The following is a 26,435-nucleotide window of genomic DNA, read 5'->3' on the forward strand; positions in this document are numbered from 1 at the left end:
TATATGGAAACTTATGATTTCAGAAAACAATTTTGAAATGATGTTATATAATTTCATCTAGAAAAAAACTTCTAATGTAAAGCTTCTAAACTTATGAAACTTTGAAAGAATTATAGAAGTTTTACTGTAAAGTATTTTTTTGAGTACCATTAAAGAGTATGTATGCATTCTATAATATTTGTTGAATGCTAATGCAATTCTACGAATTTTTTAAGTAAAATACTTATTTTTTTTCGATTTTTTACTACACTTTAATGCAATATTTTTGTATTAATGTATCATTACTTCAAGATAGATAATTCTAAAGTTTAGTTGAAAGTTATACGATTTTTTATAAATTCCAATAAAACTTACTATTTATAAAACATATATCAATTTAACCACTTTAATATCTGCATTTTATATGTTTCACCTGTTATATTTAATTTAAATTTCTCTTCATTTGGTATGTGCATATGTATGTATTGCAAATTAACAAGTATGAACTCATTGTACACTAAGAAAACAAAAGAATTATATAATATTACATTAGTAGATGCATCTTTGAGATGCTCTATTTCAGGCATTCTATTATGTCAAGCTCTTAGCTTATCTCTGTGCTCATCTTTCGCAAATCCAGCTCAAATTCTAGCCTGGGAGATCACCTGTTTATCTTTCGATCTTACTTCCTCGATCGTCTTACAGACAGAGCCACTTCCTACTCTCTCACGGTATCCGTTTTGCCTTTCCTCAGCCCACACTCGGCTGGGCAATAAAACATTGTCAATACTCGGCCCACTGTGCATTGCGACTATTGTGCGTTGCGTTTTGCGTTTGCGTTTTCATTGCATAGACATTCGTAGTCGCCTCGCGCAGTGTTTGTTTTGCTCACCCTCCTTTCAGGTACTTCTCTCTCACTCATTTACAATGTGCCAGTGCATTGCGCACCCAACACACAACGGAACGCAACGCTCTCAATGTGCCACAGTCTTTGTGTGCGTGTTCATTGAGTGCTCGCCCAGAGGCATAATTTGAGTGTAAAACGCGAGTTCACTCAAAGGCAGCTTGCTGAGTCGGATCTCAGCGACACTTGCTGCTCTCCGACGTTTGCTCAGTGCGATCAGTTTTTGAGTTGACTTCGAGCAGAGCGCACGCGTTGTCGGTTAAACGAATCGAAACGAAGTGAAACGAAGTAATGAATGAGACGAGTGCTCGCAAGTTGTACGAAATAGAGAAAAAATATTTATCAAAGTCGAAATAAAAAAAAGTATCACAGTCGCAATCGCACCCCCCACTTGGATTACGGTCAGCGCGAATGAGCCAACAAACAAACAAGAAAATCAAATTAAAAATACCAACAAATCGAATGAGTGCGAAAGAGAAAATCTAAAGAAAAATAGCATATAAAAAAAGTTTATAGCCACTACCATTATATGGTGTAGATGGTGTGTGTGGTGTTCTGTGTGTTTTATTATTACTACACGCTCTCGTGGATTGTGCAAACAACAATTCGATAAAAGATATTCCAAAATATCCCACAAAAATGGCCTGCAAATAACCCCGCGACAACAACAACAAAATTGCAACAAAATCCACATAGTATCCCCATCCTCTCCAGTCAAAAACCGGAGACAAAAACCATACAAAATGCTGGCCAGCCACATGCTCTACGTCCTCATTGCCAGCTGTGTCATGCCCATTTTTGGGGCGGCACTGAGCAAGACGGTGTTGTACCAGGCACCCGACGAATGCCGCTGGAGCGGCGGCGGGGAGCACGACATCACATTGGTCTGTCATCTGCGCACCATCAACTCGGAGCTGGAGAACACCAACTTCAGTGTGATCCAACCGCACAACACGGTGCGATTACGCCTCGAGTGCAGCGATGCTCTGTTCTTCCAGAGCAGTCTCAGTCCCGATAGCTTTCGATCGCTGGTCGAGCTACGTGACCTGACCATCGAGTACTGCAAGTTGGGCAATCTCACAGATGGTTCATTTCGTGGACTGCACGAACTGCGCAATCTAACGATACGCACTCACAATGGCGACTGGTCAACGATGTCACTGGAGATGGCATCGAATAGTTTTGTCGAGTTTCGGCAACTGGAACGTCTCGACTTGAGTCTGAATAACATTTGGCTAATACCCGATGGCATGGTGTGTCCGTTAAAGTCGCTGCAACATCTGAATGCATCGTACAATAAAATCCAAGACATAAGCAACTTTTACTTTGGCGCCTCGTTGAGTTCGAGGAAGTCGCGCGTTTGCGGCTCGACGCTGCAATCGCTGGACTTGAGTGCCAACAAAATGATCAGTCTGCCGTCGGCCATGTTATCGGCGCTGGTGCGTCTGACCCACTTGAATATGGCACGCAATAGCATGAGCTTTCTGGCCGATCGAGCGTTCGAGGGTCTCATATCGCTGCGTGTCGTCGATCTTTCAGCCAATCGTCTGACCTCGCTGCCCCCCGAACTCTTTGCCGAAACTAAGCAGCTGCAGGAGATTTATCTGAAAAACAATTCCATTAACGTCTTGGCGCCTGGCATCTTCAGTGAACTCGCCGAGTTGCTGGTGCTTGATCTGGCCAACAACGAGCTTAACTCACAGTGGATCAATGTGGAGACATTTGTGGGTTTGAAGCAGCTGGTCAAACTCGATTTGTCGGCCAATAAAATCAGTCGCCTGGAAGCGCACATCTTTCGCCCCCTGGCCAGTCTACAGATCTTGAAGCTAGAAGAGAACTACATTGATCAGCTGCCCGCTGGCATCTTTGCTGATCTCAGCAATCTGCACACACTCATTCTGTCCAACAATCGCATCTCGGTGATTGAGCAGCGCACTCTGCAAGGACTGCACAATCTGCAGGTGTTGTCGCTGGACTACAATCGACTGGCCAAACTGGATGCACGATCACTGATCAATTGCACACAGCTGCAGGATCTGCATCTCAATGACAACAAATTGCAAGCGGTGCCTGAGGCTTTGTTGCATGTCCCACTGCTCAAGACTTTGGATGTGGGCGAAAATATGATCAGTCAGATTGAGAATACGAGTGTGACACAACTGGAGAATCTCTACGGACTCCGCATGACGGAGAATTCGCTAACACACATACGCCGTGGTGTCTTCGATCGCATGCGTGCACTGCAGATACTTAATTTATCCGGCAACAAACTGAAATCAATTGAAGCAGGAGCTTTGTTGAAGAACACTCAACTGCAGGCCATTCGCTTGGATGGAAATCAGCTGAAAAGCATTGCGGGTTTGTTTACCGAACTGAACAACCTTGTCTGGCTGAATATATCGGGTAATCGGTTGGAGAAATTCGATTACTCGCACATACCCTACGGACTGCAGTGGCTGGATGTGCGTGCCAATCGCATCACCCAGCTGGGCAACTACTTTGAATACGACAATGAGCTGAGCCTGACCACCTTTGATGCCAGCTACAATTTGCTGTCGGAGATCACCGCCAACTCGATACCGAACAGCGTCGAGGTGCTGTATCTGAATGACAATCAGATTAGCAAAATCCAACCGTATACGTTCTTCAAGAAGCCCAATCTCACACGTGTCGATCTCATACGCAACAAGCTGACCACGTTGGAGCCGAATGCACTCAGGCTTTCCCCGATCGCCGAGGATCGCGAGATACCCGAGTTCTATATTGGACACAATGCGTACCAATGCGATTGCAATCTCGATTGGCTGCAGAAGATCAATCGCGAGTCACGCACACAGCCGCAGCTCATGGATCTCGATCAGATCTATTGCAAATTATCGTATGCACGCGGCGCCACGCATGTCTCGCTCATTGAGGCCAAGTCCAATGATTTTCTCTGCAAATACGAATCGCATTGCTTTGCGCTGTGCCACTGCTGCGATTTTCAGGCCTGCGACTGCAAAATGGAATGTCCCGATCGTTGTTCCTGCTATCACGATCAGTCCTGGACCTCCAATGTTGTCGATTGCAGTCGTGCCAGCTACGAACGCACGCTGCCCTCCCACATACCCATGGATGCCACACAATTGTATCTGGATGGCAACACATTCACCGAGCTGCAGAGTCATGCGTTCATCGGTCGTAAGCGCCTCAAGGTGTTGCATTTGAATCATTCACGCATCGAGACGCTGCACAATCGCACCTTCTATGGGTTACTCGAGTTGGAGGTGCTGCAATTGCAGAACAATCTGTTGCGTCAACTCAATGGCAATGAGTTTCAGGGTTTGGACAATCTGCAAGAACTCTATCTGCAGCATAATGCCATTGCCAGCATTGATACGCTCACCTTTACCCATCTGTATCATCTGAAGATACTGCGACTCGATCACAATGCCATTACCTCATTCGCCGTGTGGAACTTTTTGCCCAGCTACCTCAACGAACTGCGTCTTGCTGGCAATCCTTGGAGCTGCCGCTGCGAGTTCATTGACAAGCTGCGCGATTACATGGGACGTCATGAGTATGTGCAGGATCGTCAGAAGCTGCGTTGCCAGCTGCCTGGGAATGGAACCCAAGAGCAGCCGCTGCAAATGGCTATCTATGCGGCATCCGCTGGTGCTGATTCCCTGCCCGTGGTGCAGTGTAGCCAAACGATGCAGCTGGGACTCGACAACAGCTTCAACTATGCGGAGCGTGCCGGTGAAGCGGGAGATGCCATCGGTGGCAACATGACCTCCACCAAGATGATACTCACCCAGCCACCCAAACAGGATTATATCCCCATCTTGGTGGCCATACTCACTGCCTTCATCTTCATCATGATCTGCACGCTGTTGGTGTTCATCTTCCGACAGGAGATGCGTGTCTGGTGTCACTCGCGCTTCGGTGTGCGACTCTTCTACAACGGCCAAAAAGATGTGGATAAGAATGAGCGTGAAAAACTGTTCGATGCCTTCATATCGTATTCCTCCAAGGACGAACTGTTTGTCAACGAGGAGCTGGCACCAATGCTGGAGATGGGCGAACAACGCTACAAACTGTGCCTGCATCAGCGTGACTTCCCCGTGGGCGGTTATCTGCCCGAAACCATTGTCCAGGCCATCGACAGCAGTCGTCGCACAATCATGGTTGTCTCCGAGAACTTCATCAAGTCCGAGTGGTGTCGCTTCGAGTTCAAGTCGGCGCATCAATCGGTGTTGCGCGATCGTCGGCGTCGCCTTATTGTCATTGTGCTAGGAGAGGTGCCGCAGAAGGAGCTGGATCCCGATCTGCGTTTATATCTGAAGACGAACACGTATCTGCAGTGGGGCGACAAGTTGTTCTGGCAAAAATTGCGCTTTGCTCTGCCGGATGTTTCCTCATCGTCGTCGCATGGCCAGCGTGCCCCGCAACCTTGCCACGCGCCCATCAATCATCCCGCCTACCATCATCATCATCATGTGCATCAGCAGCAGCAGTTGCCGCTGCCAATGCCGTTGCATGCAGCGCCGCCGCCGACGTCGTCGTCACATTCGCATCCTCCGCATCCGCATCATCAGCAGCAGTTTATGCTGCCACCGCCGCCGCTGCAGCCGGGCAGCTTTCGTCGTCAGCCATCGACGCAGCAATCGCATCGCGGCAACAACAACAATCAACAGCAGCAGCAACAACAAGCAGCACTGCTAATGGGTGGCAGCGCAGCTGGCGTTGGCGCAGCAGCGAACGCTTCGCCGCAAATGATTCCGTTAGCGGGCGGCATACAGCAGCAGAGTTTGCCGTTGCCGCCGCAGTCAGCGTCGCAGCCAACGCCGGCGTCGCGTAATCTGCACATGTGAGTGGGAGCAATGGTGAAGTAAGAGGAAGAATGAGTGAGATCGTTTAGAGCTTTTAGGCGCAGCTTAAAAGCTTGCTAGGAGTCCTAAAGGGCCAAAAGGGAAAGAGAGAGAGAAAGAGAGTGAGTCAGATAGTGAGAAGCAGGCTGACAGCAAGTTCAAGTGCAGTTTAAAGCTCCATAGAAACAAAAACAATGCAATTATTTTTTTTACATATCGAAAGCAGAAGTTCGCCATGGGATTTAGTTCAGTTTGGTTCATTTGAATGCAACCAGCGACATGGAATCAAAGATTCAAGCCCCGCAGCTCAGTTTTTGTTGAATAGGATTCAGTTTGTGTTTTAAACTCGTTATTTTTGAACCCCACAATTGACATGAGGCTTACGAGCTTTGCAGAAAGCTTTCATCCACGCTTCCCCCTAGCAAATGCAATGTGAGCCACAGTCACAAGTCACAGTCAATATGCAAATGAAAAGCGTTTAGCGATAAAAGCCTAGTTACATGTTAAAATAGCTGCAGCAAACGGCAACAACAAAAATAAATGCAACAGCTAAGGGGCAAACGAGTAAAAGAAAGAATGAACAACAATATCAGCAACAGCAGCAGCAGCAACAACAACAACAACAACAGTAAACCGTAAAATACCAAATAGTCGTGGGCAGAGGCGGGTGGCAACTAAAGAGCGAGAGGGGAAGAGAGAGCGAGACGAGACGAGCCAATTGTTGTTGGCCCTGTTCTGTTTTCTTACGGCCAGCTATTTTCAGTTTCCTGGCTCGTAGCAAGATTCAGAAAATTGATGTTGCATGCAACAACCAGTTGGCAACAAAAGGGGGCAGACAGACGACGCAACGTAGCAGACGCAGCCAAGGCCCAAAACAATTTTTTTCCTCTGCCTGTTTCTTTTTCTTTTTTTGTTTTTGTTGTTATTTTCTCTACGTACCACCATCTTTTGCTGTAGTTGTTGTCGATTTCGTTTGTTGTTGCAACGTTCACTCGTTAGTTCATCTTAACTGCTGCATTTTACAGTAACAAGCGTGTGTGTGTGTGGGACACAGAAAATAGGCAACATCAGAGAGCTCATGTCTAGGAGCAAAAACAAAACGGGCGCACGAAGAGCAGGAAAAACAAAAGAAAAATGAAAAGAAAATTGTAGCAACATAGACAAAAAAAAGTGCGACATGAGCTGAGCGTCAGGGCCATTGCATTGAGTCAGTCAGAGTCAGAGCCACAGCTCTAGACCGGCAACAGACAGTTACTGGGATACGTCGCAGCTGCAACACACACACACACACACAAACAGACAGTTAGTTTTTGGGAGCCAGTACACGTGCCGATTAGCCAGAGTTGCTCACACAGTTGTCGAAGGCGAAAAGATCAAGCAGCATGCAGAAAAGCAAGGCGAAAACTTTTGACAAAGGTCAGACCAGAAGGTAAACCAAAGTGAAAAGCTTGCCAGGCAGCCCAGCACTTCAACGATCTGGCAGCACTGCACTATTAAGTTGGCTGCGCCATCGATAAAATTAGTAAATTGGCAATGTGTGACCTTGCTGAGGCACTTTGAAAGTTTCCCCTATGCAACAATTTCCCAGGCTGCATTTTGCTGAGAGTTGCGACCCCACAAACTAGAAAATCCTCAAGTGAAATAGAGAAAAAGATTCGCACGTGTGCCGCTGGCCCAAACTCTCGATTCGTGTCGTGTCTTGTACTTGGGCCAAGGCATTCAGCAAAATCAAACTAACAAATGCGCTTTCACAGCTACAGCTAAAACTACATACAGACAGACAGACAGACAGACAGACACAACATAGCAATGCAGCAGATAAATAGAGGAAACATGTAACAGAATAGAACAGAACAGAACAGAACCGAACAAAGCAAAGCAAAGCAAAGAGAACTGAGCTTGAACAGTGCTACAGATTAGTTGGATGCGATTAAAATCTACCTTGTTGTTGTTTGTTACGCCTGTTTTAGTTCTTCCTCTCTCACTCTTTCTCTATTTGTCTCACTCACTCTTCAAGTTCAACTGAATGCATTCCAAAAGCAAAAAACTAGTTAACTGTTAGCCTGTGTAAAATTGTAAATAAATCTTTTGAGTTAGGATCCAATTTAAACTCCCGCTTAAATGTTAAATTGTACGTTTATTTGTTTAATAATTGTGATATTTTGTTTGATTAAGCTTCAATTATATTATTATTATATACGAGTATGTGAAGAATACGAACACAAACTATTAATTTTACGCTACTTTTGCCACCATCATTTGTCCTATCAACAAATAACGGTAATAATAATGTATTTAAATCGTAAACTCTTCTCCTCATAAGTTATGTTAGTCCATAAGTTAATTAGCTCGAATCCCGAACTCACCCACACACATGCTCACTCACACACATAAACGATTTTATCCCATCAATATATACAGCCATATTAACTCTACAAAATGTCACATTTGTGGGTGTGAGTGAGAGTGTGTGTGTGTGGTGTAAAAACGAAATATAGAAAAGCATAAATCGACTGATTATATCTAGACATGTGCAGATACATGTATCTGGTAGCTATAACTCTTCATATTGATATACGCAATGTGCTCGTCGTTGTAAATATATATTTTAGCTGTATAACTATAACTGTATTCTTGTATTTTGATTTTTATTGGTAACTTTATGTTTTCTAGTTTATAGCCAAAAACCAAAAAAGCGACAAAAATTATATAAATATATCGAAACAAAAAATGATAATCGAAACAAAAAAAAAACACTCCCAGCATTTTTTATTTATACCTCATTTAATTTGCATTTTTATAGCTGAAATTTTGCACGGCAGCAGTTTCTTTTTGGTTATACTATGAGTAGTATATGGCTGATAAGTCATAAACCATCCGCCTTGACATTTGATACAGAAACTGGGGCGTAAATAAACAGCAAACATATTTTCAGCTCCCTCCGCGCTGACCATGTCTCCGTGGTCCCCGGAATTGGCCGGAATTCAATATCAGTATCTTAATCAGAAAGAGTGGGTTCATCGCACAGTCCACAGTTTTTTTTCATTCTGCTTACTGGAGCATTTCGCTTCATAGTATCCAGAATACTTAAGAAATTCGCAAGACATACATAAAAAAAAAAAAAAAAAGAAGAACACACGAGAGCGGGTTGGAAAGTTGATGAATAAATTAAAATAAATGGCATTTTAATAAATAAATTCAACAAGGTGATGATACTAAGAATATACTGGTTGGAGTCTATGACATTTGCAGATAATAAACGCGATTAAATCTTTATTGCAGCTTGACTTAAGTGTAGTTTCGTGTTCTGACACTGTAATAACCACTAAAAGTCATACTTAAAGTGAACTTGTTCTCGATGTGCTTCGCCTTGGCTAATTTGTGGCTCACCTATAGGTCACATGTATGGGAAGCTTTCAAATCTCAAAGCTCCTAACACGCTTAGCACTGAAAGTGCACTAATACTTGGCCACACATCTACCAATACTTTGTAATCAATGCAAATTAATTTACCATTTCATGTGTATCGATAAATTTCTCTCTAATTTAATTTAAACTTTGTTAGTCAACAAACTGTTTTTAATGCCCTCGTTTTACATTATTGCTTGGAATTGGAATTTTAGCTTAAACCCAATTTAGCCGCCTTCATTTTTCCCAAGCTTGTCTCTTCTACTCATGCATATTTTATAGAAAGCGTCGCACTATCATCACAATTTTTTGTATACTCGTGGCTCACGTTGTCGATGTTGTTGTTGCACTTGGTATTCTTAGTCCACGGGGCCCACAGCGTTGTATTATTGCTGATTTTGCAATCTTTGTAGAAATGAATGAATAATTTTTATGATCAATTAAATGCGCAATAAAATTGATGGGCCCCCACGAAAAAAGAGAGGAAAAAAAAAACGAGTCAACGTCCAGTAACAAGCTGCGTGCTGTGAGTCTGTCTATCTACCATGAGTGTAAGTGTGAGTGTGAGCTGTGTGGAGCTGTGATTCGCGTCTACCAACATAAATTCACATTGCTTAAATTAGCAAAATTTACAATCAATCATTAGCAGGCGGAATGCCGCCAACGTCGATGCCGTTGTCGATGTCGACGCGTCTTTGATCTGCAATCAACGAACCAAAAGGAATCTCAATATGTATCTGTATCTCTGTGTTTTGTAACTTTTTTCATTGTTTTTTTTTCAGTCAGTATCTTTGAGTTACACATATGACTTGCACCTATATAGGTTAACCGGCACAAAGGCGCAAAAAAGTTCAAGCGCAAGTTAAACCCTTTTCAATTTTTTTTTGCTCCCCTCCTCGCGCCTTAACTGGTCTCCGCCCCTCATCACAGTTCGACTTCGATGTACCTATTTCAATGCAAAAAGTTTTGCGCAAAAAAAAAACCAAATGAAAGAAAAAACACGTCAAATATTAGAAACTTTTCTTTCCCTTTTACTTTCTACGGGCTTAAATATATTTCTTCTCTTCACTTCACTTCTCTTCTCTTTTATTTTTTTTATCAATTTCGTTTGTGGGATTTGTTACGCCGTAATGGATGAAACCAGTCCATATCCACCCACTAAGCTAAACTTTCAATTGAATTCTTATTTTTTGCTGTTGTTGCTGAGCGAAAGTTAAAGTCTGTCTTAGGGGTTGCGGAGAGTTAGGATTGGCCTTGCAGCTGCGGGTCGGCTGTCATTTGGTCTAAACACCGCCACCCGACGTAAATATTTCGGTTAACAAGTCAGTTTAGTGTCAAAAGAGAGGCTCTTTTTTTTATTTATAGATACGCTAACTTGGCTGAGAGCAGGGCTGTACCAAAAGTTGAAGAAAAGTGTCTATTATTAGACAATAAAGATTACCCATGAATAAAAATATATAAAGGTAAATAAAACGATAAATTTGATACAAATTTTCTATTTATCTGTAACTATTAATTGCGCCCTTGATTTGATCGCCCGCTGTGTTTGCTGCGCTAAACCGGCCCTGAGTTAATTTGGACCCAAATAACATTTTCGCTTTGTGGGCAACATTTTGTTATACCTACATCAAAAAATTGCCACAGTTTGAAGTTTGCGAGGCTCAAAGTCAAATCAAAGTGCTTGCCCCCGCAGCTTATCATCCAATCCACCAATGCCACCTGAACTTTTCGGCCATATATCAGCGCCCCGAACTAAATCAGGCAATTGCTTAAAGAGTCTTTTTCACTCTTTCAGGTCTCTACTATGTGAATCTCGAATCCATTCTGGCTGTTGACTGCCTCGTCAATTATTCGAACAGCCACCCAATGGTTGCATCAAGCATCAAGAAACCAGCCTCTAGCCACCAGCCACAAGCAAGCCAAAGCACTTGCCTCATTAGCCTCCAACGAATCGAAAGTCATAAACGTCTGCGATACAGCTACAATAACAATTCAGTACTCAACTCGTAGCCATGTCCATAGCGGAGCTGTGTATAAATAAATATGCTTTTATTGGAAGACGACTACAACTGTTTGCAATAAAAGCAACATTTTTCTTAATTTCCATTTCTTGCTAATTTAGCAGCCATAAATTGTCGGTCCATGTGGCCCGGGGACTCGTTACCCACTGGGCTCTAGCTATATACCTAGTATGTAGTATTGTATTAAATGGATGGGGGCGAGTTCGGGGCACCCGAAACAAGCCAAGCTGAACCGCCGGTAGACACATAAAATTGGCTACAAATTATTGCACATTGTCAAAACAACATTGGTTTGCAATTTTCGCGCTTCAATGCAGATAGAGATTCCGATCAACCGAGGGAGAGGAGATGACATCCAGGGAATCGCAGTAAAAATCCCAAAAGAGGGAGAAAAACTGCCAAACCGACAACCGACAACTGGAAACTGACAATTGCAGTCAGGTAATCAAACTATTCCGATACCCTTAAGCGGCTATTTAAATGTTGTGTGAAACTGGTTCTATTAACTACTTAAAGTATTTTTTTTTTGCTTTCTTATTATACTCATATTCTAATAAAGTTTGTAAAAATATAGTAAGCCATATTTTATTGATCGTTTTGTTTTTACAGGAAACTAATTAAGTATCATAAAAAAAGGGATAAGAGTTAAATGAGTTTCATCTTGAATCAGCAGACAATTGTGTTATACTAAAATATTAATTCTATTAAATATTATTTGAAACAGTTGGTAGTTGAAGATCTAAAAAGCTTGGAGTACTAGACAAATAAAGAGTATTGTCCCTTTAAGATTTTATACGTCATAATGTTTATGTACAAAAAATTAAAAGACAATTTAATATTTTAAAACAAAATATCTTAAAATGAAAATATATTTGCTCAACTTATTTTGTGCAACGTTGAATAAAATATATTCTAGTTATAAGAATGAATTTTAATTATTGTAATTATAGGAATTTTAAATTAAATGCATTTTTAAATTGTTGCTTCATGATTTGTTGCTCAATTGATTTAATAATATTATATTTAAATCTTAATTTATTTATTAAGTTTGTCAAAAAATTTATTAAAGTAATTAACAGAGTATGCACATTTCGCATATTGCCTTAATATCTTCTGCATTTACAGTTAACACTGATAATTTGCGTATCTGTATATGGCTGAATTATAATGTTCTTACTGGTGTGTGTGTGTGTGCCTGCCGTGTGCAAATGTGTGAGTGTGAAATGGGTTAGGTTATGGAAGCAGAGCAAGAAAGGCATCGACATTGACATATTGGCGGACGATTAATGTGAGACGAGAGAGTTGAGAGCTGAAGCTGTTGATTGTTTTCATTGAAATAAATGACAGAGTTTGGGTTGTTGACACACGCATTCGAGGCACATTTGATACCCTGCATAAATAATCATAATTTCGGATTCACTCGGCGCTCTTGCATAAAGGCAAATTTGTATGCGATTTATCTTATCGCGATCACGTTGCATCTGTGGGCTGTGAATGATGCCGATGATGATGCCAACAACGATGATGATGATGGCGATGATGATGATGATGATGATGATGATGATGATGACCGATGGACAGTGGACAGAGGACGCGTAAGTTTCACGTATTTTCATGCACGATTAAAGCCTTAATTTTCGACGTTGCGAACTGGACAAAATCTGCAGGTATCTGCAGCTCCTAATTAATGGTTTGCATCGGCTTCTTATCGCGCCGCACGCATCGCGATCGCCGCACCTTACCTCGCCCCCTTTTGCTGTCCAGATGACTTGGCATCATCAGCATCTCTTCGCTGTGGCTGTAGCTGTGGCTTTGCTTTGCTAAGTGTTCATGGATCGCTCGGCGGCACCTGATCAAGGCACACAAGGTACACAAAAAGTACAACAAGCAAAGAAAAGATCCGACTTGGAACGTTGTACTGTATCTTTGGGCCCCTCTGCTGTCTGCTGTTGGCTGTCGTCTGTCTGCTGCGCACAATTTTGTAATTCCTTGTGGCTTCTCTTGGGCACAGAGATTTTATGAGCTGTAGCATTGCACATTATTGATAATCCCGATACGCGTTTTGACTTGAACATTGAGCCTGAGAGATACTCTCTGCTCGGCTGCAACGTTGCAGGGGTGTTGTCAAGCCGAGCAAAATGCCTTGGCCAAGGAGGCTACCAAACACTGATAAGATGGCAGCAGCAGCAAGTCAGCATTGTGTTTTTTTCGGGGTGTTGTGCCTGTTTCCCTGATAGCGATCGAATATCGGACGAATCGGCCAAGGTAAAAATGTCCTATGGTTGCAGGCAAGGTACTAAAGAGAAAGCTGTGCACCGAAGAGAAGCTCAAAAGATGGAAGCGCAACTGGAATTTGATCGTGCAAAAGATCTGTAGATGGGAAATGTTATATTGGCGAGTGATAAGCCGAAAAGGTTAGTAAGTGGACTAAATACTTTTCGTGTATCTCTACATGTTATTGATCATAAAAGAAACCAGCACAACATGCATCAAATAATTGTCCAAAATGATGCTGATTCTCAGCGAAGATTTCGCTGAACAATAACATTAAAAGCAGCACCAAAAAGATATTTAAAAAATGCCTCGAGGCACAAATCTGTAAACTAAGATGTAAATATTAGTAAAAATAAATTTTGTAGAAAATGTGCTCATAAAACACGCATTAAGTGGCAATTTAATCATTGAGTAACTGGCAATTAACTGACTAGTTACTCTGCCAGACTTCTGTGTGAAACGTGTGTGTAGAACATACGAGTACATAAAACTGATCATTCAAGGTAAGTACAACTGGGATAGACAAGATCTATCGATCTTTAAAAAGAACACAGTGGGGTGCACAGCACTCAACCCGATCGACTCCCACAGATCGTTAACAGGAAGGAGCTGGGAATGAGGCTGGGAAAGAGAGTTAACTATAAATGTCAGGATACTTAATCATGTTGGCTCAGTTTATGGCCAGGCTTAGTCATTCAGCTTTAACAATTGATTAGCTGACGTGCCTGGCCTTTGAACACATCCAGAGAGACAGAGAGAGTCAAAGTCTGTTTCCAATTCATTACCAACGACGGCATCGACACCAAAATGCAGTTAGCAGCTTTAACAGCGCTGGAATTTGCTCCACACAGAGAGAAGAGAGAGAGAGAGAGGGAGAAAAATAAATAAGCGTTGCTTAAATGTTTCTTTTACAGAGAATTAGGCCGACGGAATTCGAAAGAAGAGGGAAGAAGGGGGAAACATTTCTCTCTGACCAGTTTCAAATTCAGTTTTCGGCACGATCAAGCATCAACTGCGATCAACCGCTTCGATCAACCGCTCATCGCTCAGACAACCAACAAATAGCAACAACAACGACACCGACAACAACAACAAAGAGACAAAGAGCTTCGCTTGGTTCGCATCTCAGTTATTTTTTTGCGTTAACGTTTTAATTGATCGCTTTCAGTTATAAACAAGTTGGCTTTTGATTTATGAGCGCGTGCGTGCAGCGACAGAAAAAATGCGTTTTAGGCCAAGTTAACACAGAGAGGGACAGATCCAAAAAAGGCCCTGCGACTTGCTCATCGTCATCGAACGTTTTGCGGCTCGCTTTTTTGGTTTGTTTTGTTGTCTGTGTTTTATTTATGTAAATGAAGTCGAAACTCAAAGCTTTCAATAGCTCTTGATGATGTTGTGTGTCTTCGCAGCTCTCTTGTTGTTCTTCTATGGGGATCGGCGACAATGTCTCTATTTCTCTAATTTCGTATTGCCTCAAAGACTATCGGAGTCTATAAGACTATCCCTGCGGCTAGTCTCCCCCCTCCCCCAAGCCCTGTTACCAAACATATACACAAACTGGTGTTTAATATTATTTGTCTAACGGTCACGAGCATTTGCCTTCTCGCATTGTTGTTGTTGTTCTTACTGTTGTTGCTATTGTTGTTGTTTGTGGTTAAGCGTCAAATTTTTAAGAATTTCCCGCATCGTTTAACCAGCCATATTCGTTAGCTGTGTTAGCTGGTTGTTGCTGTTGCACTGACAAGCAAATAAATCACGGCTTCTATCCCCAGCTTGAGTCTCTCCTCGCTCCCTCTCGCTTACTCGCAGTCGCTGTCTCTCGCTCTGACACAGCTTGTCTTAGCCTATTGTATAGCGTAGGCATCTTAACAAATATCTTTACATTTCGACCGAATCTTTCTTTATGTACATTTCTTTTAGAGGCGACAAATGTATTTGTTTTATCAGCTATTGTTGCGCAGTTTTTTCGAAAAAAAAAAAGCTTGTGAACTTTTTTCTTCTTGACTGACCATAAACTTCACTTTCACACACACACACATACACACACAGATAGAGACTAAGGGCACAGGGCCTGAAAACAAGAAGAAAAATGTTTGTTGAAAATGTACAAACATAAAACACAGTTTTGGATTTCACTTTAGCTTTTTTCTCTGATTTTTTTTTGAGTGGCTTTTTAGGTTTTGCGGTTCGAGAGTTGTCAGTATGGCAATTAATCAACGCATCTTGAACTGAATCGAATCGGAGTGTGAGTGAGTGTATGAGTATGAGTGTGAGTGTGAGTCACCCACTCTGGATGTTGGGAATGCGTTAACTCGTCTTCGGCGAAATGATTCGATGCCATCAGATGCGATTCGATTTGTTTATAGAAAAACAAACACTTGGCTCTCTAGACACACTCTCCGTGCTCGTTGTGTGTGTGTGTGTGTGTGTGTGTGTGTATTTTGGCCGCTGTCCGTTACTCATGGTTGGCTAAGTGGGTCGTGACTTTTCAAAATGCAAACGTGTCGTCGTCTTCGACTTCGTCTTTGAAGCAATATGCATGCGCAGTTGGTTCAACTGCTCCCAGCAGCTCCCCAACTTCAACTTCTTCAGTCACCCCTCTGAGTTATACTACATCCCGCCCCAAAAGCAAAAAAAAACGGCGCACGTACGTAAACGTAATGAAATTCTTACCTCAAATAGCACTTAACTCCAGTTTAAAACGAGCCAAAAGTGAATGGTACTGACCCCAAACCGTTGCACGTTTGTCTTAACACTTTGTTGTTTACTTTTTCTACAATTCTGTGCATTTGTTTTTTACTTCGTTTGTAGTTGTTTTATTTCGTATCGGTTTTTTGTATTTTGGGGCCAAAATAGAAAAGTTGTGGTGCTGCACTCAGCTATCGAGCGATCGAGCGCAGATCAGCCGATCGAAAATTTGTTTAATTGAATTGAATGTATGGTAGGCAAAAACTAAAATGAAAAAAAAAAGAAAATAAGGAGTCAGTGGACAAGTCAATGCGGCAATTTGAATGCGAGCTCATTTTAAGAGGCATGCCTCAAACGAACCTCGACTCCGACTTCGAGTTGGCCAAGCGAAGCAATCACGGTCATGTTTTCATGTTGCATGTTGCATGTTTCAAGATCAATAGCGGGAAAAAGTTGAGTCGAGTGGAATAGTCTTGGTTGGTTATTTGAACTGCTTCTTGAACTTATCTGTTTGCATTTTGTCGCCTGACAATTAAATGTTTTGAATGAATGACAAGACAAACAAACGAGCCAAACGAATGAAGCAACGAACGTCGTATTTTGCCACCGTTCGTTCGTTCGTTTCTTTCGTTGTAACTGTCGATCAGCAGGAAATTGTGATGAATGCCACATAACAGAAAACGATGTCAAAAAAGGCATATGAAATGCTTAAGGCATGTGCTTTCAGCTTTCGGCTTTCAGCTTCCATTCTCAGCTCCCAGGTTGCAGCTTCCATCTTTCCATCTAACCTGAGGCACAATCTCGAGGCGAACTGATCACTTTAGAAAGCAAATTACAGATGATCCTCAGTCATGATCCTCAGTTGGGGAGCAGCCGTGACTGCCACATTCAGATGCTGACAATTGCTAATGCGATAAGTGGATTTAATTTTTTCTACTTTTATTTTGATTTTTATTTTGTTTCGACTTAGCTTTGTGTGTGTAGGTTCCTCAGCGATCAGTCAAGACCAATCAATCGATCGATCGACAGGCTAAGGAGGATCTACAGTTTGCACTTGACTTCACAGTCAGAAAAGTGATTTGGAATTGGAATTGGAAGATCATTAACGAATCGCGATAAGCAAACACTGATTGATTTTTTTTCGGATTGATCTTATCACAGCTCACTTATGTATATCTTTAGGTGTGAATATTTAAATTATTTTAATTGTTAATTTAAATATTGATACATTTCATTTGAATTATGGCACTCCATTATTGTGAGACATATAATAAATAATATGACCGATGAGCTAGTTGAGTATTGTAATATTGTCTCAATAAATACGAGTATAATAAAATAAAAAATTCTTCCATGATCCCATGAATTATTATGATTCTCTGTTAATGTTTATTTAAACGAAGCAGCTACCGAATTTGTTTTTAATATACTTTATCAATTATCAGCATTGAGTTACAAATATAAAGGTATACAAAATGTTAATTGAACATAAATGGTTAAATAATTATTGAAAAAATACATAATAATACAGCTTCTTTTAATGCTATGGTATGATGATTTCATATACTTGCACGCAAAGTAATACATTTTTTAGACTAAGTAATCAGAAATGAGTAAATATTTTTATGAGTAATATATTTTTACATTTTCATTTTTTTCAAACACTTTTATTTTTTACATTTCAATAACATTTTCTGTATAGGAGAAATACAAATTTGTGGTCATCTGCAACTTTTTGTCATACAGCCATTTCATTCCTAATAGATAGTCTCCAGTTGGAAAGGGAAGTCCTATTTTTACAGGATTCACATAAAAATCTTTAACTATGGCGAGTCCCTTCAAATATTCGATAATAACTTAAAATGATAATATATTGATTACCGTCGATTACTTACCCAATAAGGACAGGAATGGTTAAGATTCGAAAACTCTTTAACAAGAGTAAAGGCAATTTTTGCATATGGATTGTATTTTGTTTTGAGAAATCGGCAAATATCAACAACGCTTTTAAAAATCCATGGCTTATACCCATTGGCTTTCTTGAAGAGTTGGACATCCAGTGTTATATCATTAACTGGGTGGAATATTGACGCGTTCAAATTTAAAGTAGTTAAATTCCGGCTAATTGCCCTCAGACGGCACTCATTCATGTGAACCCACGATTCATTGTGGCCGGCACAGAATATGTTTGTCCATTTGAACTGAGCTGGTTCCTTTGAAAGTATATTATTCTTTTACATTTTTATTTTTTTTTATTTAACACATTCACTTACAACATGATTGGGAATGAGTACAGCAAATATTCCGAGCACTAGTCGAAAAACTACGAAGTCAGCTCCCATAGCGTTGAGTTTCTAATGAGTACGAAATTACCAAAAAACTAATATTCAAATTGATCCAGCATTCTTCCAACTGTTACTAATTAGACATATAATTGTGATCTAGATTTGTTTACTTTATGTGTATGTGAATTCATGATTTATTGGGCCTCGTTCAGATTGTGTTATTTAGTTAAAGCTGAACAGCATCCTAAGAATGGAAAATATTTGTAAGGCAAGCCTTTAATTATCTACATATTTGTACTTACATAATAAACACATTTATAGAAAATGTAGAGAAAGGAATTAATTTTAGATGGATGTGATTGCTTATTTGTTGAAGTTTTTCCTTTTATTATAATTATAAATTTCATTAATAAGGTTACCTTCCAAATTTTATTATTTTAGAAACAACAATTGTACATATATGTTATTGTTCGTCCCATCGTTGTCATCATTGAAATTCACTTTGCTAGTGTTTTTACAATTGTTAAATTAGACTTAGAATGGTACATTACAGAATACACTGCAGATATTGCAATACAACTTACACTACAACATAAGCCTAGTCACCCAAATGTGTATATTGGAAAATTTATTCTTTCTACATATCAATGATATTTTCAGTGAATGAAAAATATACATCTGTCGTCAGCAGAAACCTCTTATCATAAATCCACTTCAAAGTCAATAGATAATCACCAGTCGGGAAAGGTAGATGTAGTTGTTTAGGATACACATGAAATCCTTTAATTAGTTGGTATCCCTGCTCGTGTATTCGTACATAATTATTTATTATTATTAAGATCAATATAATAAGATTAAAACTTACCATATAAGGACAGGAATGGTTAAGGTTCGAATACTCTTTCGAGATAGTATGAACAACTTTCAAAATTGGATTATTGAATTTTTTGACAAACTTGCAAATATCTACGACGGTTTTGACTATCCACGGCTTATAGCCATTGGCTTTCTTAAGTATTTGCATATCCAGTAAAATATCACTGGATGAAAAGAGCATTGATATATTCAGATTTAAAATTGTAATATTTCGATTAATAGCTCTTAGTCGACATTCATTGACATATATCAATGATTGATTTTCACTCTTACAGATTACGTTTGTCATCTTTAACTGAGCAGTTTCCTAAGAACGAGAAATATTTACAAACCACACTTTTAATTCACCATTTATACTTACATAAACGGAGAGGTATGCAGAAAAGAGTCCCAAGAGTAATCCATAAGCTATGATTTTAGCTCCCATAACGTTGAATTTCATATGAATACTAGACCAACAAAACAATTTTAAAATTTCATCTTAAAATGTGCAATTTCATACTCGCTTCGTTAAACCAAGTGATTGGTTAGTTGTTTTCTGTTAATTTTCTTTCTATTTCATGTATTATAAATTTGTGATTATAAATAATAAGGTTGTAGTGCAATTATTATTTTGTGGCATGACACTGTCATTAAAGTGAACAGTTTTGGCAGTGTTTTACATATCTATATAGTTCTCGGTGAATGTAAAATACACTTTTGTGGTTATCTGTATTTTCTTGTCGAAGAACCATTTCATAAGCAGAAGATATTCGCCGGTTGGCAAAGGAAGTCCTATATTAGCAGCTGTAATATGAAATCCTTTTATTATTACTGGACCCTGTTCGTGTACTCGTTAATAAAGATTTATATAATATAAAGAATAAAACTACTTACGTCATAGGGGCAACTGTGGTTAATATTGGAAAAATCTTTAAAGAGACTATAAACAATCCTTGCATATGGATTGTAAGCTTTTCTGAGAGCACGACACACATCAATAAAAGTCTTAATTAGCCAAGGTTTGTAACCATTGGCTCTCTTAAATAGTTGCATATCTAATGTGATATCTTTAGCAGGATATTTAAGCAGTTCATAAACATTGAATATCGTGAGGTTTCGACTAATTGCTTTCAAACGGCATTCATAAACGTGAACCCATGATTCATTGTGACTGAAACAGTTGACATTGGTAAATTTGAACTGAACAGCTTCCTTTGAAAGTGAAATATGTTAGATTTATATTTTAATATTAAACACGTATACGTACTACATTATAGATAACGCGTACAGCAAATAGTCCCAATATAAGTCCAAAAATCAGTAGGTTCACTCCCATTGCTTTGAATATGGATTGAATACTAAACTGGGGAAAATATCATCTTCCATTTGAAAATTACAGATTCGCTTCAAAAAGTCAAATGATTGTTCTGAAATTACACAAAATGTTAACAAGTTTAAATATATATGTTAAATATGATAGCCTTTTTAAATCTGTAATAACACTTAAACACTTAAATAAGTATTTACTTATAAATATTTTATATACTTTATAAAATAAAATTATATGACGAGTTCTCTGCATTATTACTTATTATATTTTTTTTGGATATATACATTATTGTATTTTAAATTATTTTTCCCAGCTTCAAACAGCTACAACTGACTTTTCATGACAAATTATTATGAAAACAAAAAATTCATAAATTTATATGACATTAACAGAAGCTGCTTTCTGCATTTCAACGTTGCTTTTCGTAAATGCACATGTCATTCTCTTTTTTTTAACATACATACATAACATAATATGGCGACAAGAATATCGCATTGCTAGACAATTTATTTGTTTCACAAGTATCGAAACTCTTGAAGTTCAAACAGAAGCATCTTTCTGCATTACAATGTTTGCTTTTGTAGTTTTGCAGTGATGCGATTAAAATCCTTTCACCGGATGCGAGACCTATTCGAACGGTAGCTGTAATTGGATCTAACAATAGAGTGATAGAGAAAGAAAACCAAAGTGTGAGAGGGAGAGAATAATAAGCTTGTCCCATATGATATTTTGTCGTATCATTTCGTTGAGAGTATTTGCAGCATGGCTTAAGTTGAGCTAAGTCGATTGACCTTCTTTGATGGGCATTGAAAGAGATTTGATATAGAAACTCGGTCATTTTGAATTTAATATGCATATTATGATAATACGGTGAGATTTTTGATTTCATATCAAGCTGCACCTATTCATTTCTGGTCATCATAGGCGATAGATAGGCGATACGTAGGCAGAATGGTTGTCGATAGACAGATGGATAGATATAACCATAATTATGTAAATCCAAATGCTAATGCAATAATGTAATCAGAGACTTATTGATGTGGCAATCATTGAGCGAGCGAATAAGTTAGTTTCTATTTGGACATCTGATCCATAAGTTCGCATCGCACAGACACAAGATACGAATGCAATTCGCTGCAGTCACTCAGTCAGTCAGTCAATGGACAATTCTCGCAGGTCCATAAAGGTGGAAGAGAGAGACTATTGTGGAAATTTATGAAGTTTATGACAAATATGATGACGGTCTAGGGCGCAACTTGGTTGCACTTTGTTATGTTGTGAAGTGGCCATGGGAGAAGAAGGTGGAAGTTGGAGTTGGAGATGGAGTTGGAGTAGAAGCAGGAGGAGATGCCTCCGTTGACCATTGTCTCGCTTTTTTTTTGTGTTTAGTGTTCCCCTCTCGTTGAGTGCGTCGCACATTTTTGAATGAAAAACGAAAACAATGCCATTTACAAGACACTTAACGAGATATCGAGTGAAAGCCATGCCATGCCGATACGATGGTGAAGCCAAAGCTGTTGTTGTTACTGTTGAGGCTTCTTGGCGATTGGCGCTGCCAGCAGCCATCGGCCAGCGGCCCACAATTTTGATGTGCTGGCCATTCGCTGATGTGGATGATGACGATGGCATTGGCGATTGCGATGTGTGTGTGTGTGTGTGTGTGTGTCTAGATTGGAGTCGAGTGTGGTATGCGTATGTGTGTGTGTGTAGTGGCCAAGTGACGTGGCTTGTTTTGGCGTACAAGTGCACTTCAGTTGAGTTTCAAGTCCAATCTAAAGAAGCACAAGTGAGCGCAGACTTTCGGTCTAGTGTCGACTCTCGACTCTCGACATTCAACGCTGCTTTTTTTTCTCTCTTCTAATGACAGGCAAACAAACAGATGATGCAGGTACCCACACCTCTCCTCCTCCTCCTCCTCCTCTTCCGCCTCCTTCTATCTGTCGCAGTCGCTGTAACCCCCTTTCTCCAAGCCGTTGAAGCCAGTCACCAAAAACTCTTCGTCGCGCCGCTCTCCCTCTTTCTTCCCTCTCTGTGTTGCTCTCATCTATTGTCTGTTGTCTGTCTTGTGGCAGCTACTGCTGCAGCAGCAGCAGCGGCAGCGGCAGCCGTACTTTCTCATGAATTTGTTGTCATAGTAATGGCACAAATGTGTGTACATATAGCAAACGGTCGGCAAAAGCGGCAACAAATCGAAAGAGAAAAATAAAAGATTTATGGCCAAAACCATTCACCAATTGTTCGAGCTTTGCGGTTGCATGAGGCGACAACTAGGACAAAACTGTTTTTGGTCACATGACTCAAATTAGAAATGCAACGAGTACCGACGACTTCGCATACTTATTTCTACTTACTAGTCTATACAATAATAAATGAAAATTCAAATGCGCAAACACAGCGCCAAAACAGGTTAACAAAATGGCTAACAAGGCTAACACAACAGGTAACACAACTCTTCGATTCTCATTCCGCTCATTGCTGTTGTTGTTGTTGTTGTTGTTGCTGTTGCTGTTGCTGTTGCTGTTGCTGATTCCACCTCATCGTCATTCAAAATCCAATTCCGTTCGAACCGGCAAACTATCGCGGTGCATTTTATCGATTCGGACAGCGCCCAGGCCGCATTTGGAGCATCATCAGTTCAGCTGGACAGTCGATTGCGGTGTTCGATGCGGTGTACGGTGCGGTGCAGTGCGGGGGGCATTTAGGGGCGGGGAACAGGCAATAGCAACGGCAACGGCAACGGCAACGACGATGACGATATCGATGCGACGTTTTCAAGCACCTTAGTTGCAACTCTGCACCCTGCAGCTACTCCAGAGTCAATTGATTGAGCAGGGTCTATGCGATACCTGACAGCATATGGAACGCAAGCGGAAGGAGGCGTTGGGAAGGAAGATGAAAGCCAAATAACAATGATATATGATTTCGCTCTCAAAATATTGAATTAATACAATACACGGATTTATCACTTACTTATAAATCAAATATTGCTTTATTTGCCTCACCAACTCACATAATTGCACGACAGATTAAAAAATAATATAAATGATAGTTTTAGAAACAAACAATTTTAATAACTATACCAAGTCCAAAGTAGTTTAAATACACAAATATTCACAAATCACTTTTTTTACATATCGATGATATTTTCGGCAAATTCGAAAAATAATTTAACTGTTATGTCCAACTCTTTTCCAAATATCCAATTCGTTTCTAGCAGATATTGACCAGTTGGCAGGGGAAGCATCAAATTTTCAGGCTTCACATGAAACCCCTGAATTAAAAAGGGACCCTAGAATTTTGTAATTAGCATTGCAAATCATTGAAGATACAACTTCAAGATTCGAATACTCAACACATATGGACAGGAGTGATTAAAGTTCGAATAGTTTCTGTATAAATTAAAAAAGTATTTTCCAATAGGATTGCACAACGTTCTGAAGCCCAAGCAACTATCGTAAGTTGTTTTAAGCAACCACGGTTTCCAGCCATTAGCTCTTTTAAACATTTGTAAGTTAAGGGTTATTGCATGAACAGGATAATCCAACGTTCCATTTAAATTAAAGACTGTGACATTTCTACTGATCGGTTTAAGGCGACACTCATAAAGGTGAATCCATGTTGTATTGTGAATCTTGCAGATAACATTTGTAAGCTTTAAGTAAGTCGCTTCCTTTTAATAAAAGAATTAATAGTGTTTTAATGTTTATTGTTTTGTACTCACATTATAAGACATTTGTATTGCACATAATCCCAGTAGAAAGCCAAGGATTATGAAATTGAATCTCATGGTGTTGAATTTCGAATGAAAGGTAGTTTAGTATTCAATAGTTCGTCTCATTACAAATGTGATTGTAAAGTTATTCAAATTCATCATATGATATTATACATAGTTTTAATATAATTATATATTGCGATTGTGATTTTACTTTTATTACAAACGGTTTATAGTTACTTAATTTGTCCATGAACTATATCTATTTCCGCCATGTCGACACAGCAATGTTTTCTAACAACAGTTTCTGTCAATAGTTGTGATTTGATTTGATTTGAAATATAAATTTTGGCGTGAATTGTTAAGTTTTTGCATGTCTATTTTAAAAGCAGAATATATTATAAATTTGGTAGACTAAGTTCCAAACTAAGTATATTGTGTGTAAGTTACATTAAATAAGTTCGGTTTTCAGCAACACCATGTAGCTTATGTAATATAAGAAATTATCAATAATTATAAAATGTTTTATATACACATTATTGGATATGTCAGAGCAGAAAAATGTTATCCAGACGTGATGAATTTCAAAAGAATACTAATTGATCAGTTATTCTCGTTTCACTTACATATGTTAGTTGCTCGTTAGCCTCAATTGTACGGCAATTGAAATCGAATTACGACTGAAAGTAACTATTCTAATTTGATGACAAAACATTATGCACACATAAAATTTTAATATACATTTATTTTAAAATGGGTAATTTACAGGAAGTTAAGAACATATAAGAAATTACAAATATTTGGTAAATTACCATACCATACCATACCATATACCAGACACAAAAATATTTTAGTGACATGATCGCACATAAGCCTTTTACATATCGATGATATTTTCTTTGAATTCGAAAAATACTTTCACTGTTATCTCTAACTTTTTTTCGAATATCCAATTTGTCTCTAGTAAATATTGACCAGTTGGTAGAGGAAGCTTCCAGTTTTCAGACTTCACATGAAACCCTTGAATTAGGAAGGGACCCTAAAATGACTTTATTAGTTCTGCATATTATTCTACATACAACATCAAGCATGAAGTACTCACCACAAATGGACAGGAGTGATTAAAGTTGGAATAGTTTCTGTATAAATTAAGAAAGTATTTTCCAATGGGATTGCACAACGTTCTTAAGACCAGGCAACTATCATAAGTTGTATTAAGCAACCATGGCTTCCAGCCATTTGCTCTCTTAAACATTTGAAAAGTCGTTGTGATTTCGTGAACAGGATAATCCAAAGTTCCATTCAAATTAAAGACTGTTTTATTTCTACTGATCGCTTTCAATCGACACTCATAAAGATGAATCCATGTTGTATTGTGAATCTTGCAGATAACATTTGTAAGCTTTAAGTAAGTCGCTTCCTTTTAATAAAAGAATTAATAGTGTTTTAATGTTTATTGTTTTGTACTCACATTATAAGACATTTGCATTGCACATAATCCCAGTAGAAAGCCAAGGATTATGATATTGAATCTCATGGTGTTGAATTTCGAATGAAAGGTAGTTTAGTATTCAATAGTTCGTCTCATTACAAATGTGATTGTAAAGTTATTCAAATTCATCATATGATATTATACATAGTTTTAATATAATTAAATATTGTGATTGTGATTTTACTTTTATTACAAACGGTTTATAGTTACTTAATTTGTCCATGAACTATATCTATTTCCGCCATGTCGACACAGCAATGTTTTCTAAAGTATTCTCAACAACAGTTTCAGTCAATAGTTGTGATTTGATTTGATTTGAAATATAAATTTTGGCGTGAATTGTTAAGCTTTTGCATGTCTATTTTAATAAATCTATTTTATAAATTTGGTAGAGTAAGTATCAAAGTAAATATATTATATAATTATAATTTTAATTAATACTTTTTTTTGTAAAAATTTAAAATATTTTTTTTTTCAAATGTATTACATTTATTTTGGAAGCCACAACATGTAGCTTATGTAATATAAGAAATTATCAATAATTATAAAATGTTTTATATACACATTATTGGATATGTCAGAGCAGAAAAATTTAATCCAGACGTGATGAATTTCAAAAGAATACTAATTGATC

The 26,435-nt window shown here is 39.1% G+C and overlaps 2 protein-coding genes across 2 annotated transcripts; one reads left to right on the forward strand and one right to left on the reverse strand.

Annotated features, from left to right (window-relative positions):
* Positions 1 to 1,116: 1,116 nt before the first annotated feature.
* LOC132789625 (toll-like receptor Tollo) lies at positions 1,117 to 8,471 on the forward strand. The gene has a single exon (XM_060797758.1). The coding sequence runs from the start codon at positions 1,627 to 1,629 to the stop codon at positions 5,734 to 5,736; it is 4,110 nt and encodes a 1,369-aa protein (XP_060653741.1). The 5' UTR covers positions 1,117 to 1,626; the 3' UTR covers positions 5,737 to 8,471.
* Positions 8,472 to 19,018: 10,547 nt separating this feature from the next.
* Positions 19,019 to 19,732, reverse strand: LOC132793580 (uncharacterized). Its single transcript, XM_060803568.1, has 3 exons — positions 19,647 to 19,732; positions 19,275 to 19,592; positions 19,019 to 19,208 (listed from the first exon to the last, which is right to left on the reverse strand). The coding sequence occupies exons 1-3, from the start codon at positions 19,725 to 19,727 to the stop codon at positions 19,047 to 19,049; spliced, it is 561 nt and encodes a 186-aa protein (XP_060659551.1). The 5' UTR covers positions 19,728 to 19,732; the 3' UTR covers positions 19,019 to 19,046.
* Between the last annotated feature and the right edge of the window lie 6,703 nt (positions 19,733 to 26,435).

This window comes from Drosophila nasuta, chromosome 3, assembly GCF_023558535.2.
Source record: "Drosophila nasuta strain 15112-1781.00 chromosome 3, ASM2355853v1, whole genome shotgun sequence".
NCBI classification, from domain to species: domain Eukaryota; kingdom Metazoa; phylum Arthropoda; class Insecta; order Diptera; family Drosophilidae; genus Drosophila; species Drosophila nasuta.

Excerpts from the sequence above, each read along its gene's own strand:
- LOC132793580 (XM_060803568.1), bottom strand. The coding sequence starts at position 19,727 with ATGAAATTCAACGTTATGGGAGCTAAAATCATAGCTTATGGATTACTC. Across the intron at positions 19,593-19,646 it reads CTGCATACCTCTCCGTTTAT|GAAACTGCTCAGTTAAAGAT; the intron begins GTAAGTATAAAT and ends TCTCGTTCTTAG. Across the intron at positions 19,209-19,274 it reads ACCATTCCTGTCCTTATATG|GGATACCAACTAATTAAAGG; the intron begins GTAAGTTTTAAT and ends ATACACGAGCAG.
- LOC132789625 (XM_060797758.1), top strand. The coding sequence starts at position 1,627 with ATGCTGGCCAGCCACATGCTCTACGTCCTCATTGCCAGCTGTGTCATG.